The sequence below is a fragment of the Benincasa hispida genome, chromosome 11 (genome assembly GCF_027475165.1).
Source record: "Benincasa hispida cultivar pf3 chromosome 11, pf3_genome.v1.1, whole genome shotgun sequence".
Classification (NCBI taxonomy): domain Eukaryota; kingdom Viridiplantae; phylum Streptophyta; class Magnoliopsida; order Cucurbitales; family Cucurbitaceae; genus Benincasa; species Benincasa hispida.
This window is the reverse complement of record NC_143488.1, coordinates 51681580-51698275: the sequence shown is the minus strand read 5'-3', so window position 1 is coordinate 51698275 and position 16696 is coordinate 51681580. Positions and strand designations below refer to the sequence as shown.

General features: G+C 34.6%; 2 protein-coding genes across 6 annotated transcripts in view; both read left to right on the top strand.

Annotated features, from left to right (window-relative positions):
• LOC120091254 (syntaxin-132-like) overlaps positions 1–4407 on the top strand; it is a 34154-nt gene extending 29747 nt beyond the window's left edge. The window contains exons 7-13 of the mRNA XM_039049203.2: positions 2253–2295; positions 2378–2438; positions 2528–2553; positions 2648–2725; positions 2931–3011; positions 3867–3932; positions 4049–4407. Coding sequence (XP_038905131.1) covers positions 2253–2295; positions 2378–2438; positions 2528–2553; positions 2648–2725; positions 2931–3011; positions 3867–3932; positions 4049–4222 — 529 coding nt within the window. The 3' untranslated portion in view covers positions 4223–4407. The remainder of the gene's footprint in view (positions 1–2252; positions 2296–2377; positions 2439–2527; positions 2554–2647; positions 2726–2930; positions 3012–3866; positions 3933–4048) is intronic.
• Positions 4408–12884: 8477 nt separating this feature from the next.
• On the top strand, positions 12885–15044 carry LOC120091844 (Mitochondrial transcription termination factor family protein). 5 transcript variants are annotated; one of them, XM_090307670.1, is made up of 3 exons: positions 12911–13035; positions 13108–13277; positions 13431–15044. In XM_090307670.1, the coding sequence occupies exon 3, from the start codon at positions 13460–13462 to the stop codon at positions 14999–15001; it is 1542 nt and encodes a 513-aa protein (XP_090163796.1). In that variant the 5' UTR covers positions 12911–13035; positions 13108–13277; positions 13431–13459; the 3' UTR covers positions 15002–15044. The 5 variants fall into 5 exon arrangements, with proteins under 5 accessions (XP_038905920.1, XP_090163796.1, XP_038905921.1 ...); XM_039049992.2 differs by lacking the exon at positions 13108–13277 and having other exon boundaries at positions 12885–13035; XM_039049993.2 differs by having other exon boundaries at positions 12932–13277.
• The last annotated feature ends 1652 nt before the right edge of the window (positions 15045–16696 follow it).

Genomic DNA, 16696 nt, shown 5'->3' with positions numbered 1-16696 from the left:
GACATTGAAAGGGCTGATGTAATGACATCTGGTGCATTTATTAAGTTACCTTCTCTCTCTGCAGATTTATTGAGGATCCACAGGATGCATCATTTAAGGAAGAAGGACTAACTAAATTACTATGGGAAAGTTTAAAAGACACATCGTTTCGACCAACATTTGAAGAAGAATAAAAAACTGAAAAGTCTCCATCTCAACCATGCCCGGATCAGGCTACTTCTTCAAAGTCACATTTGAAAAACATACTTTCAGAGGGGGAAGGGTCAGCTCAAGATTATCAAAAGGACCTTAATGAGATTTTGAGTCCTCAAGTTTTCACAGATTCGCCCACGAATTCCAAAGATCAAAAGCTAAAGTCATCGGTTGATTCACTGTTAAATCATTCAACCCATCCAGATTCTTTGGAGGACATTTGTGTTCGTGCTCTGATCCCTCAAAGCAAAAGTTCCCCAGGGAAAATACATTCTTCAGCAACTAATGTACAATCCAATTTCATTGTTCCAGGCTCAAAAGTGTCTTTTGTCCAAGAAACTTTTTCTCAAGACTAAAAGAAGCAAGTGATCCATGACTCTGATGATGAGTCTAATGTTAGTGTGAAGAGTGAAGACCTTGATGAAGACTCTCCAGTAGTTCAAGCTGAGGAAGAATCCACACCGTATCATTTGGGGGAAGCTTACAGATCTCTATTCCTACAACAACCACCTTCTGTAAGAGCTCCACATTTATCTCCTTCTCAAATCCCCTCTAAATATTCATCTTTAGTTGCTGCTTGTTGTTTTCAACCATTGGAAATTGCATCTCCATAAGAGATGTTTCGAGTATGAAGATCATTTCTTGGAACATCAGGACAATGTGAAAAGAGAAGGGGGTCATCTAGGAAGACCTTTCAATAGTACAGGCCATTGTTTTTTCTTTTTCCCTCCTTCCTTGGCAAATAATTTTGGTAGTTGCTCTCTAAACAGGGAAGTGGAGAAGTTAGGTATTTCTTGAAGATGGAAGAGGAATGATCGGTCTTAAGCCTTGGTTGAAGGGGAAGCAGACTTCAATTTCCAAACTCCCAATTAAAATCTTGAGAAAAATTCATCTCCAATTTTTACTAAGCTCTAGAAGGTTATCCATGACGTAGTGAAATTGGTTGTGTGAATCGGTTGCTATTATCATAGCTCAAGGATGGGTTGGTTTTATTATTGTTGCTAAACTTAAAAGGATGCAAGATGAAGTCTCGGTTTGCTGTTTTTGAGAATGAAAGGAAGTGAACAGTGGGAAGAAGTCTTTGAAATTTTTGGATAATATCTATCATGCTTGGTTCAAGTTGAAATTTAGCTTCTTATAATCTTGATCGAGACTTTTAAGTGTTGAAGGTCTGAAAGGATTCAATGCATTTTTTAGACGCGTCACTTCATTGGCTGTTTTGAGATGACTCCAGTCAATTCCTTCCCTTGGTGCTCTCTTTCAATCTTTTATAGACTATTCAATTCAAGTCATTGTTAAAGATGTAGTGCTTTGTTTGTTCTTCTTTAGTTAGCCTCTACTCTATTGCTAAGTGTTTGCATTGTACTTGATTTCGTTTCTTGTTGGTTATTTCTCTTTCGTCTCCATTATTGTATTTTAAACATTAGTCTCATTTCATTACTTCAATGAAGAGGCTCGTTTCTGTTTCCATAAAGGAGAAGATTGGTGTGGTAGTCAATTGTAAATTGTAATTTGTATATATCTTATATTCCGACTACCGATGAAACATCTAATATGCTAATTAAAGGCCTTTCGAAAAGACACTTGGATAAACTTCTTAACAAACTGGATATGGAAGACATCTAAGAACCAGCTTGGAGAGTGTTGGATTTTTGGATGTCTTTTTATATCTCTGTGATTTTAGATGTGTACTACGGGTAAATTTATACTTTATTTCTACAAGAGTCTTTCCTTAATGGTAGATGGGCTTTCTTCTAACATAGAAGGCCTTGCATTTTCTCACAAATATAGAGAAAAAAATATAATAATATTTCCATCCCAAATTCAAGTAAAATGGTGTTTTCTTGGATCTTGTTGTAGTTTGGCTATAATGTCAATTGTCTAGTTAAAGTTCAGTTTTTCCTTTTTATTTCTTTTCCCTCTTTTCTTTCAAATTTGTTATAATTCATATAGCTTCCTGAGTTTATAAATTTCATGATGTCTTGATAAATGTATTTTTTATGAATGGAATGTTTCACTCATTATTATTTTTTTTTTTTTTAAAAAAAAAAAAAAATTAGTTCCTTAAAAAAGAAGTTAAAAGACAAGATGACTGAATTCCAGGTAAATTTTATGATCTCTTTGTTGGATTAGAGTCATTATTGCCTAAGATCATGGGTTGAATGGATTGCAATATTAATTGTAGATTTTACGGGAAAAAATCCATCAAGAATACCGGGAGGTTGTTGAGAGACGGGTTTTCACAGGTTTGATCCCTCAGCCATAAAAATTATGGTGCTCAAACTGTTATTATTTTGGAGTTATAGTTTTTACTGTTGGCTTCTATGATTTTCAGTCACAGGCGCTAGGGCTGACGAAGAGGTAGTACTTCCACTATTCTTAGAATTCTTGTGGATCCCATTGATAATGTTTTAACGTGCGGTGGCCGTGTTTCCATCATCATATGAACATGCAGACCATCGAGAAGTTAATTGAAACTGGGGATAGTGAACAAATTTTTCAGAAGGCAATTCAAGAACAAGGGCGAGGACAGGTATATTTGCTTCTACCTTATCATCACTTCCCCTTCTTCCTTTCCCCAGCCGTGTTATTTGCATTGAAGTTTTAGCTTTGAAAGTTTATGCTTTCGAGTCTTTACTGGTGTACATGGACTGCGTTATTATTATCTCAGTACACTTTTTGTGCCTTGATTTATGTATGTTATATTTTTCTTTCCATATGTTTATAATACTTCGTAGGTAATGGACACACTAGCTGAAATTCAAGAGCGTCATAGTGCAGTTAGAGAACTGGAGAGGAAGTTACTCGAGCTACAGCAGGTACATTATTAGATTTTATGCATACAGTATCTTCATTCCCTAGAAGTGATAGTTATGTAAAGTCAAAAATTAAGAAGAAAAGTTTTCTATTGTCGGCAGTATAATGGAAATTGTGTTTGGTCATGCTGGCATACATTATTCTTTCACTCTTAGCTTTTGCCTATAGTTGAATATCCAACTTAGGACCTGTTTGGATTGACCGACCAGAGAAAAAAGTTTTTTTAAAAAGTCATTTTTATTTAAATTCTTTTGATAAAAACTATTTAAAATAAACTTTGAAAGCATTCCAAAAGCTATTTTTAGTGATTGCTAGATACTTTAATTTTTTCTAAAATGATTTATTTTCTAAATTAAACATTTGAAAAGTTAAACCAAACACACCGTTAATTTGATTTCCTTTATGCAACTGCCAAGTCAATCGGGAGGTTTGGATATTTAGTCAGAAGTTGGTTTAAGATTTGTTTTTGTGGCTGCTAAAGAGAATAAATCCAATCATTTTTATTCGACTGGTTAAGGAAAGCATTGGATGGAACAAAAATAAGCAGTTTTAATTACTGTCTATTTCAAACATTTAAAATTTTGAATGACATTTTATCTACGAATTGGTCATAAATCCTTGGGGAACTTATGAAGTACATTAATTTAAACTTTTGCATTTCTTGTTAGAGCTCTTCTGAGAGTGGTATCTTAGGAAAATTTGCATGGAATTAGAATAGTTGTTCAGCTTGAATGTTCAGACGGCAATCGGGAGAGTCCCTCCGTTTCATCTTTCCTTTATTTTGGGTGTCTCTCTGACTCTCTTATAATGACTACATAACAAAACATAACATCTACCAAGTACCTTTAACTTTGCAGGTATTTCTCGACATGGCAGTATTGGTGGAGGCACAAGGGGATATGCTCGACAATATTGAATCACATGTAATATTTATAGTTTGATCTTGAAATATCTTCATTTTGGAGTTGTAGGTGTGAAGTGTAACTAAATGTAAAATGAATTTGTAACTGAGGTATTCATTCTGCTGTGCTCCTTCCAGGTTACAAGTGCAGTAGATCATGTGCAACAAGGGAATACTGCTCTTCAAAAGGCAAAGAAGCTGCAAAAGAATTCTAGGAAATGGATGTGCATTGCCATCATAATCCTTCTAATCATTGTTGTGGTCATAGTAGTGGGAGTCCTTAAGCCATGGAATAATGGTAAGGGTGCCTAAGTGCCCATCATCTGTCTGTATAAATATCACTTTAAAGGATTTGTACCTCTGCCTGGACCTACAATTTGTGTTGATTTTTTGATCCATTTTTGGAACAAAGAAAGATGCTAGGTATGTGTCATATTGCTTTCAAGATGAAGTATATATAAATATATATGAGTATATTCTTTATATCTTCAACAAAATGCCCATCTGCTTGAGCATTCTGTGAAATTAAACACTTCTTCTCCCAATCAAGAGGTCTCAGCTTGAGCTGTTTGTGAAATAACTGTACCTTCATGGTTATGCAGCATGTGGTGGCAATATTATGATGCATTTTAACTTTTATGACATCTCTGGGAGTGATTTTAAAATTGTTAAAATCATTTTTATTGCTTTCAAAATTAATCCAAAAATATTTTTAATCATTCAAAATCAATTAGTAGTTTAAAATTTGCGTTTACAAATTGGTTTAGAAATATAACCTAATAATAATAATAATGTATTTGTTATGACGGTTTGGTCTTTACTTTAGCCTAGCTAGATTGATCCTACGTCCATGTTATAAGTATTTTGAGAAGTTGATAAAGAGCTTGAATGAAAATGAAAAGTTCGATAGCAACTTTAATGGAAAAGGACGAAATTTTAAATTTGCCCGATTCTCATATTTTGAAAAATAATCAATATTTTCATTTCTATAATATTATATTGCAAACGAAGAAGTGGATTTGAAGGAAGTTTGGCCATTTTTAACCCAGAAGCTAAAACTAATCATGAACTTGCCATATCTGCTCTAAAATAAAAGGTGTTAGCTTTAAATAATCGACATTTTTTTTGTTTAAAAAAAAAAGAGATTTTTTTTTTTTAAATGGGTGGGAATCAGTCGTGTTTGTAAATATACCAGGAGGATTATGAATTGACAAATAGAACTACTTTCTTTTTAATAAAATTTTCGAACAACTTTAGATAATTTTACATAATTCCTTTCACCTGTGTATAAACAATGATAAACATCATCCTTGATACTTGATAGAGGTTTGTAACCAACAGACAGTTGATAGATTAATAGACACATACCATAAAAGATAGATGTTGATAGATATAATAGACATAATTGAAAGACGTATAAAACTTTAGATATACCAAGAAAAATTTGTTTGGTGGTAAGATTCTCATGGGATACTCCATTAATTTTGTAGTAATGTGAAATATGAAGTATCTGACCATCTTGAGATGTCCGGGTATCCTAGAATGCAAATATAGGAGACAATTATTTAATTTTAGATCCCCTCTTACAATTTGGATTTTTAAGATGTCTATGACGACGACATTCTCCAATGACATCTTTGTTTTTCACAGTTTTCTTTGTTTTATATTTTTTAAATTTACAATTCAAAATAAAACAATGTATTTTTTAATATAATCAATTTTGAATTCATGTACTAACAAAGTCAAGTCCTCATTCTTCAAAAGTATTTGAAATGGGAGATTTATTTTCTAGGTATTTAGGATCAACAAGATCAAGTCCTCATTCTTCAAAAGACCATGGAGCTACGATTGGGTGGAGGGGCTTTGATGGCTAATGAATAAAGTTTGTATGGAATTGACAACCTTCATACTTCTTTGCATACTCCATTCAATTTTGGATCATCTTGGGCTAATAGTAACTCATCCTCTTTAGTTGAAACTAAAGTTTTGGTCCAAACTGATGTGCACCACAAATACCTGAAAGTGTCACTGATCTTCTAATGAACAATTTGTTCATGATATAATCATAAACTAAATCTCTATTGAGCTAGTGAGAGAGTGGAGCTTGATTTTTTAAATCCTGAAATTAACACTTAAGGGAATTATTACTAATCTGGTTTCCTTATATGTGAAAGATTGAATTGTATGTTATGAAACTTATGATCGAGCTTCGTATTTCGTCAAGTGCTCCAAAATAGTAGGCTTATCAAAGTGACAACAAAGGCAGGAGTTCATGCAAATCAAAGGAAAAACATTCACAGGACAGAAGTTCATAAATCACTCAGGATTAAGATAAAGTCATGACCATCGTGTGAAATATTAATTTTCTCAGTTAACACATTTATAAAGAGATATTTAATTTTTGGTGATCTAGTCTTATACAAATTCATTGTATAGGAAACTCCTACTTACGTGTTTCTACATGAAAGAATTAGATCTAATCATTTGTAGTAATTACAAAGTGACTTGTAACCATAGTGTTATCAAGATAAGACACCTTTTTCGTATACTATAGATCTTTTAGGTTATTTCTTGAATATGATCCTATTGTATGTCAACTACATATTGTATAAGATTATAATGATGATATTGGACATTAACATGTAATGGATAATATAATGTTGTAAAAATAATTAAATAGTCATTTGTAAATACTTGAAAGATTAATTATGAGGCTTGAAGCCATAAAATCATAATAGATCTTGCCTCGAGGCGATTTATCATATGTTTACATATTCTCTTAGTGAAGATAGGAATTTGTTCTTGCTCCTGTGAGCTCTCTTTTGAGCAACTGCATGTAACAAAATCCCATGGAAGGAGTCGTTTGCAACGGTAGTTTTAGATGCAATCTCCTTTGCCATTATTATTTACCTTGAATTAGAGAGATGAAAGGTAGAAAGTTTCATTTGGCGTGCCGATTTGTTCAAACGAGATTTCTTGAGAAACATAGTTTATAAATTGAACTTGAGTTTATATAGATTTCTGAAGTGTGGTTCAATCTCTAACACTTGATCTTATGATTCTCTCTCTTAGAAGTACGTTTTACTCTAGATAAGTACGACAATGTTCTTGAAATGGAAAACATAGAAGAATGTTTACTATTTTCGAAAACATTAGTCTTCAAAGATCGTTTAGTTTTCAAGATCTTAGGAGATCTTTTGATAGTTGATGATTCCTTTTTAAGTTCTTCCTAAAACTTTACTTTCTGAACCCCAAAATGAATGACTCATTTATTTATAGAATACTCATAAGACAATATGGATTTGAGGCTTGGATGATCGCCCAATCAATTAAATTTTGGGATCGATTGACCTTTGAATCAAAAGAACCTATTTTTGGTCTTGACTTGACTCAAATTCAAATGTTATGATCCAATTGGACCAAACTAGACTATGCAATTAAAAATCATGATGATGTTGCTTGGCATTATCAAGTTTTATCACTTTTATGTCTTCAGTTTTAATTTGGGACACATATCAATATGTAATTAGTTCCAAATTCAGTAATTGATATTTTTGTCACTAATTTGAGAAATAACATGACAACTTGAGAAACTTCTTACTAATTATTCACAGTTTAAATAATATAAATTTAACATTTTTTTGCCATAATATAATCAATAAATAATCAAATGATCATGTTGCTTTTCTAATTAGTCAACCAATTGTTTCTTAAAAAAGTTATGTTATTTTCATAGTTTAAATTTTTCATCAAAATCTCGAAATTTTGAGATTTTGAAGGGCTCGAAATTTTGATTGAAGAAAACTTTTTTTCCCCTAATTTCGACGAAATTTCGAGATTTCTTGGAATTTGAAATTTCGAGAATATTCCGATTCTTCCCGAAGAAATATAGAGATTTCTAGAAAATTTTGAGAAATTTTGATATTTCGAGGAAATTTCAATATTTCGAGATAATTTTGACTTCTTTTTTAATTAACTACGTGAGCCCGATACAAGTTTTTCAATTTTGTGATCCTAATTACACACAATTTTATAGTTTCACAATTTTCAACAAAGGATTTAAATTGATGTTAGTTTTTTTTTTTTTTACCATCCAAAACTTTCATAATTTTCTCATAAAATTTTCATAATTTTCACCATCATTTCAGCACCTTGGTTATCGAGAAATTTCACAAAATGATTCAAATACCAAAACATTTCTACCCAATGACTACTTCCTAAAAGCTTTTCTACCACTTACCTTTTGTCCATGCAAAATTCCAAAATTACCCTTAGATTTAAAAAGCCTTCAGACCAAAGCCATCCATCTTCTTCCTTCAACGATTCAATGTGTATGCAATACAACACCAACATTCCACCAAAGCATTTATTTCCAACTAATATTCTACCAATAACATTGAATAACATTGGTATGAACAAAATGGAAGGTCATTCTCTGTATTCACTTTTTGTTGAACTCCCCACGAAATTCTCCCATTGTTCTTTCAGAGTTTCAGTCCAATATCTTTGTTGATCGCTGCATCGTCAGATTCAGAAACAGAGAGAATGTAAGTGATATTCTATAATATTTCTTATCCTAGATCGCTTTCATAATAAGTGTTGTTTAGCATTAAATGAACGATTGTATAGTAATATATACATAATAATTCATTACAATATAAACGGTCGGTCATAAATTACTAGACGATCGTATACTAAGTTATAAACAATCGTGTAGTAATTTATAAACGATCGTGTAGTAATTTATAAAGGATCGTATACTTAGTATTGTATATGCGATTGTATATAAATTTCTGAACGATCGTTTATACTATACTACACGATCGTGTAGTATTGTATAAATGATCGTTCAAAACCTTATATGTGTTTGCATATACAATACTAAGCGAGCACTTATAAATAGTTGGACGTTTACTTATCAATTACTGTGCGATTTCTTAAACTTTTATGGGACATTGCTTAAGATTTTCTTATCCCATTGTAGATTAATGATGCTACTTCACATCTTTGTACGATTTGGTGGGGATTGAGATAAGTCCGGAAGAAATTATGTTGGAGGTCATAAGAAAGGTCTGAAAGTCAGAAATGATATAACAATCAGTGAATTAATGAGTATGATGCACCAACGACTGAATATCGATCCGGATATGTTTGATATACACATCAAATGTTGTTACAATATATTAGTCCCAGCTCCCCCGATCAACATAATCGACGATGAAGACCTTAGCTTGGTTTGGTCACAACAATGAACCTAGATGTACTTCACAGTTCGATACTGAACATGGATATGAGCAATCTTCAGGACCATAATCTTCTCCAACACCTTACATCAATGTTTCCAACTTTACTTGCTTTTGTCCCACCAATTGTGATGCCTTTGGTCCAAATACATTTCACCATTCCAACCTAACCATTTATAGATATACCCAGACCATCAGAGGGTCCATCGTATGACGACCTCATCACAATACCTCATGTTTGTTTGAATGACGAGGATATAAAGGTCAGACAAATTTTCTTTTCGAAATATAATTTGTTAATTAAATTATTGATGCTTGCAATAAGAAAGAACTTTGACTACCGTGTAAAAAAAGTCAATAAAGAGCTTGCTAACTATCCGATGTTCGGTGGAACAATGCATGTGGAGGGTCCATGAGAAAAAAATGAAAGAAAGTGATTCCTTCAAAGTGACGAAATATCCAAACGAACAAGTTGGTCGAACATACCGCCCGAGGGATATAATTAAGGACGTCCAACGAGATTATGGAATGAACATAAGTTACGGGTGGTTTACCGTGCTAGAGAGTACGGATTGGTATTTGCACGAGGGTCGCTGGAAGGATCATATGCTATTGTTAGGGCATATGACGAGGCACTTAAGTTTGCAAATCCAAGTACGATATTTGAGGTTGAAGTAGAGGACAGGCAATACTTTAAGCATGTCTTCATGGCACTTGGTCCCTGTATCAGGGGTGTACCTCAACTTCAGTAGCATCCTTCTGAGTTGATGTCCCCACAATCTTTGTTGAATCCGCAATGAAATGACCCCTAAGACTGAACGCTTAAGTGGAGAGTTCATTGACTTCATTGATCATCCCAATTGGCTGTTTATTGACTAGTCGTTCACTGACATGTTCATTGACATGTTTTTTCTACATCAGTCTGAAGGGGATCTTCTACACTGTAGGTTTCTTGATGGGTACGAGGGGATCTTCTGCATCGGTCTGAGGGGGGTCATCATTATTATGAGGTCCCTTATTATTGTTACCATCACCATTATTATCATCACGGGGCCCCTCATTATTGTACCTCTCATCATGATGAGTCCTTGTATTATTACTATCCTAAACAAATCAAACGAACTATTCTGTCAAGGGAGGTAATTGATCGTTTAAGAATATGTAAATGGTCCTTTAGAAAATCTAAATGACCGTCTAGAAAATTTAAACCATCGTTTAAGATTTTCTAAACGATCGTCTATTTGAGAATATTTAAATGACTGTACAAAAATGCATACCTTATTTAGATGATGGACCATCATCTTTATTTTGTTCAATTATTGGCCTATCAGATGATGTTGGACAGTAATGTATCTCCCATCTGACGGACCATGGTAGTCAAGTTCATCAAATCTTTGCAAATTTCTTTAATTTCCTCCCTGAGAATCTTGTATGATTTGAAATGACGGTGTCGTGAGGACTTCTGTTGCCTACATGGTTCTGGCTCTATTGGGTTAGTCTGAACCAACATACATGGTTTCGGCTCTATTGGGTTAGCCTGAATCGACATACGTGGTTCTGGCTCTATACCTTGCACATTTACAGAGTTTTCTACATAGGGTTCATGCTCTTCGTACCCACCAAAGGACTCGTGAGAATCGATGGAGTGTTCACCCTTTCAATCCTTCTTTCTCCAATAATAGGAACCACATTAAGTCCTTCCAGTCGGTCCTCCTTGTATCTTATCTCCTCTGTGCTAGGTACAAACCTTGACACAACAATAGTCTGTACATAAACAAATGAGCAAGTCATAATGCATGAAACTATAAACAAATGAACTAGTCAAAAGTGATCTGTTACTTGCTTTTTTTGGGTGGAAAACTTTATTGCTCAATAATTTATAAGATAGAGCACAAGAACAAGTCCATTTAAGAATTCTAGGAATTTCAACCTTGCTGACTTTGGTGGGTATGGACTTACTTGATGTGGATAAAATTTCATAAGCCCAAATATACGATATGGAAACTTTGTTACACGTACATAACACACAGGTTCAATGTTTATTAAAATGAATCAGAAACAAAAGTACATACCTGGAAAGAAAGTATGAATCCCTTTATACAGTAATGTAAGACATGGTGATCACGTTCTGCTTTCTTTGAATCATATCCCTTTATACAGTAATGTACATCGATAAAAGAGAGAAGACCAGTCGTAATGTACAAAGACGTCGTGGTCATCGACAATCCCAAATATATTAACATTGAACTAGATTTTTTTGTCTCTTCCAATCATCACCGTTTTAATAAATAGTGCTAATGCAACCTTGACAACATCTTTGTCATTAGTAAAACTGAACTTCTCGAATGTGGTCTCCACATCCTTGTAAGAACTATCCTTTTCATTTGGGTCCTTCGGTCCAAGAATGAGTTTTTGCAGCCTTTCACCACTTGTTTCTCTTTCTATTGTTTCCCTGGTTGGCCACAACCCAGTTATCAAGTTAAAATCCTCTTGGGAGAATGTTACCTTCTTCCCTAGAATATTGAATGTTATAACGTCTGGGTTCGCATCTGCTACCTCCCTTAACAGAAAGTGGTGCAAAAGTTGTCCATTAAAAACAATATTTATATCCAACAGTGGACCAAAGAACGTTTTCCTATACAACCTCATCTGTTCTTCTGTCAACTTATTCTTAATCACAAGGGCAATTTTGTGGACTTGGCAAGCAACTGTAGCACGGAAATATTTCTTAGCAGGGACGACCATCTTACCAATCTGACAATCATGTACATTACAAGAAAATCTAAAAGATCGTCTAGAAAATCTAAACGATCGTCTAAAATATCTAAATGATCGTCTATAAAACTTAAATGATCGCATAACAAAAACTAAACGATCGCATAATGAAAACTAAATGATCGCATAACAAAAACTAACCGATTGCATAACAGATATCTAAACGATCGTGTAACAGTTAGCTAAACGATCGCATAACAGATATCTAAATGATCGCGTAACAATTAGCTAAACAATCGCACGATATAAACCTAAACGATCATACTATAAAAATCTAAACGATCGCATAACAGTTAGCTAAACTATTGCACGATATAAACCTAAGCAATCACATAAGAAATATCTAAACGACCGCTTAACAGTTAGCTAAACGATTACACGATATAAACCTAAATGATCACACGATATAAACCTAAATTATCACACAATAAATATCTAAATGGTCGCTTAGTATTCTCTATTCGATCACTTAGTAATCTCTATCCAAGCACTTGGTAATATCTAAATGCTTGCTTAGTATTCTCTAAACGCTCGCTTAGTATTCTCTATTTGATCGCTTAGTATTCTCTCAACGATCGATTATGAACGAATATGCGATTAAACCCTAAAAGATAATTAACCCTCGAATATCAACATGCATTCTTCAAGGAGAAGAGTCTCATACCTTTCAAATCACAATGACAAGTGCATAGAGACGATCGACGAGAAACCTACGAGGAGTTCTTGACTGAAGTTCAGAGAGAAAATGGGAGCAAATTTGAGAGAATTTTTCAAAGAAAAATGCTTTGAGAAGGAAATGAAGGGTCCTATTGTTGTAAAGTATTCGTAGGGAGCGCAGATACCAAACCATCTGAAGGCTTTTAAAATTGAAGTAATTTTAGAATTTTGTATGGGCAAAAGGTCAATAGTAAAAAGGTTTCTTGTCACGAGTAGAGAAGTTTTTTTTTTTTTTTTTTTTTTTTCATTTGGTGAAATTTTCATTGTTAATTCATTCAAAGCGAGAGTCGCCCCCTGCTATCCCTCTCCTTCCCCTGTTTCTCCCAAAGTCCAAATCCCATCGCCCGCCGCCGTTCACAGCTCGCCGTTCCTCCACCTGAAAGGATACCGGTATGTCTCTCTCCATCTCTCAACCCAACTCACTAGCTTGTACTCACACTTCATATCTTGATTCTCGTCCAGTTTAGGTTTCCATTGTTACACTCTCATCGTCGTCCACTTTGGGTTTTTGATACTTTCCGTTTCCACTGCGATTGCATTCATGAGAACTGGACTGAACTCTAACCTTCAATGACCACCTGTAAACATTGATCTTACAAACTAACCCCTTTTAAGATTGGGAATATTATTATGTAAGTGAATTCCGTTTTAGGGTTTATTATCTTCCTTGCCCTTACAGCTTTCTAATAGGAGATTGGGAGGATTCTATGGAGTTAGATGCTGTTTTTTCTGTTTCTGTTTCAGTTACTCTGTCTGATTGGCGCTGCTTGTTCTCTCTTTGGCAGTTTTGATTCAAATTACTGCATTATCATTTATGAGGCCAAGAAAATCTGCTAAGTTCTCCCTGGTTTTGGGCATTGCCCATCAAATTTACGAGAAATTTGGCTTATTCTGCCCCAAGATTACCAAATCCTACCTGAATCCATGTGCCCACCAATCGCATATTCAAAGCTTTTGGAGGGTTTTTCCATTAGGTGTACTGTATTCGACTCAATCCTCAAAACTTCCTGAATATGAAATGCCTACGGTCACCTGGGGAGCTGTTCAAGGGCGCAAAGAAAAACTTGTTTCCCGAGTCATAATCTGTGACTACTTAAAGAGTTTGGGGATTGTTCCTGATGAATTAGAACACTTGGAGCTGCCTTCTACGGTTGAAGTCATGAGAGAGCGTGTCGAGTTTCTTCAGAAGTTAGGATTGACGATCGATGACATTAACGAGTTCCCATTAATGCTAGGTTGTAGTGTTCGCAAAAATATAATACCTGTTCTAGGTTACTTGGAGAAAATTGGGATTCCAAGGCCAAAACTTGGAGAATTTATTAAGAATTATCCACAGGTCTTGCATGCCAGTGTCATTGTTGAGCTTGCTCCCGTCATTAAGCTTCTTCGTGGGCTCGATGTGGAGAAAGAAGATATTGGATATGTCCTCCAGAAATACCCTGAGCTTCTGGGTTTCAAGCTTGAGGGGACAATGAGTACATCTGTTGCATATCTTGTGAGTATAGGTGTTAATCCAAGAGATATTGGACCAATGGTCACACAATACCCGTACTTTTTGGGGATGAGAGTTGGAACCATGATCAAGCCCCTCGTTGAGTTTATTGTTTCTTTAGGTTTGCCAAAGAAGATAGTAGCAAGAATGCTCGAGAAGCGAGCATACATACTTGGTTATGATCTTGAAGAGACCGTGAAGCCCAATATAGATTGCTTGCTAAGCTTCGGGATTAGGAAGGAGCTGCTTCCTTCGGTGATTGCACAATATCCACAAATTCTTGGGCTGCCTCTGAAAGCGAAGTTGTCTTCTCAGCAATTTTTCTTTGACCTAAAGCTCAAGATTGATCCTGCAGGGTTTGCACAAGTGATAGAAAAAATGCCACAGATAGTCAGCCTTCACCAACACGTGATAATTAAACCGGCAGAGTTCTTTCTTGGACGCGGTATTCCGTCCTCTGATGTAGCTAAGATGATCATTAAATGTCCTCAGCTGGTCGCCTGTCGTGTAGAACTCATGAAAAACAGTTACTACTTCTTCAAGTCTGAGATGGGCAGGCCAATTAAAGAACTTGTCAACTTCCCCGAATATTTTACGTACAGTTTGGAATCGAGGATAAAACCAAGGTATGAGAGGCTGCAGAGCAAGGGAATCAGATGTTCATTAAATTGGTTTCTCAACTGCAGTGATCAAAGGTTTGAGGAGAGATTGAAGGGTGAATTCATTGAAACAGAGAGTTTGAGGCCATCATTTTGTATGGGAGGGAGATTAGAACTACCAGGGAATGAGATTATTGTGTCAGATGATGAGGTTGAGGAGGATGAGTGTGATGAAAAACTTCACAGACGTATTGTTTCTCTTTAGAAAGTTCCCCCTTTTATTTATTCAAATTTTCTTTTGCTCTGTCTGTTTGGTCTGTGAGCTATTTTTGGTTTGATATTTTTTAGAACCTAAAAGACGAAAAAAAATGGTGAAAATACACATTGTATACTTATTCTGAAAAAAGGATTTTCAAAAAAACTCTTAAAATAGTGTACTTTGATACACTTGCAAAACTTTTCGTTAATGGGACTTTTGTTTAAAACCGTAGACGGATTTTCACAAAGATATAACAAGCACATGGAACCATCTCTTTTTCTTTCTGTCAAGAAAAAATATGGTAGACTAACTTACTTATACTTATATTTATAGCTGTTAATGAAAGAGCCCAATGCAAAACATTATTTTCTCATTTCCAAGAGAGAGAATCCTATAGGGTAGTGCGTGTCAATGAAATTATTCCACCCAAGATCTACATGCAGAAAAATTATTTTAACATTCAACTGCTCCAATTGAAGATTATAAGCAGCTGTCAATGAAATGATCAGAACTCTGATTTGGGGTGTCTTAACTGGAAGGAAGATCCGAGTGTACCCCTTTGGAGGTTGGAACTAGTCTCGCGTTATTCCGACTATGATGTCCATGCTTTCCTTAAGTTTTATAGATTCACTTGCAGCCTAACCAACTTTTGGTTAATGTTCGATGCACTCGATCCCAAAGTTTCATTGATATTATTATTTTGTCAACATGAGCATATCTAAATGCCATGAAATATGTGCCATAACTAAGAAGTCAAAGGTAAACTCGTCATTTTTTAATCAAAGAGGTGATCTACCTATTTAGTTTGCTTTTTTTTTTTTTTAAATAAAGAGGCGATCTACCTACTTAGGTTACTTTTTTTGAGAGAATAGTGCAATACACAAAATCTGTATTTGCATACTTGGAAGGGAGGTTATATTTCTCTCCTTTCACAATCATTTGCTAGTTGATAGTTTTGGGAAAAAAAAATAAAAAATAAAAAAAATAAAACCTCCTTGGTGTTGGGATGAACCTTCCTGATTAAGTAGCTGATGTCCCTATTTTTGTTGTAGAATATTAACAACTTCATCGACTGATTGAGCCTCCACCTTGAATGATAGCTTTGTTTTGTGTTTCAGTCTCAACAAACTAGTTTGTTTTGTAGTTGACATGATCCACTCGTGTTTGGCTCATCCTGATGTTTATTTTATCAAATGTTGTTACATCTTCTAATTAGGTAACTTGTATAATTCAACTCCTAGAGAATATCTGAAAAATAAATATTTTTGATTCCGTGGATGTGAAATCTAGCTATGTAAGGAAATGTTTGTATTTGTTGAGTTCATGAATAAAATTAATTTTTTTTTTTTGGCTGATGGAGTCTATTTATACTCTGGTTATTAAATTCACTTTCTCAAATTTGACATCCAAATTTGTCTATGGAGTCCATGTTAGTAGAAACTCTCTATTTCATCTAGAGAAATTACATTTTCAGGTAGTTTTTGAGAGTCGATGAAATCAATCAAAGTAAAAACATATTTTCAATGGCTTTTGTATGAACGTTTGAGTGGAAGCAATCGTTTGAACACCTTGTGAGGGAGTAGACCAATTTGTTAAATGAAAGCTAAGTTTCTGATGTGTCGGCAGTAACTGTCGGCTTAATGTTTGAATTCTTTTTTTCATTTTAGTCCCTACTGTATTAAATTGTTAATTGTCCTTCTA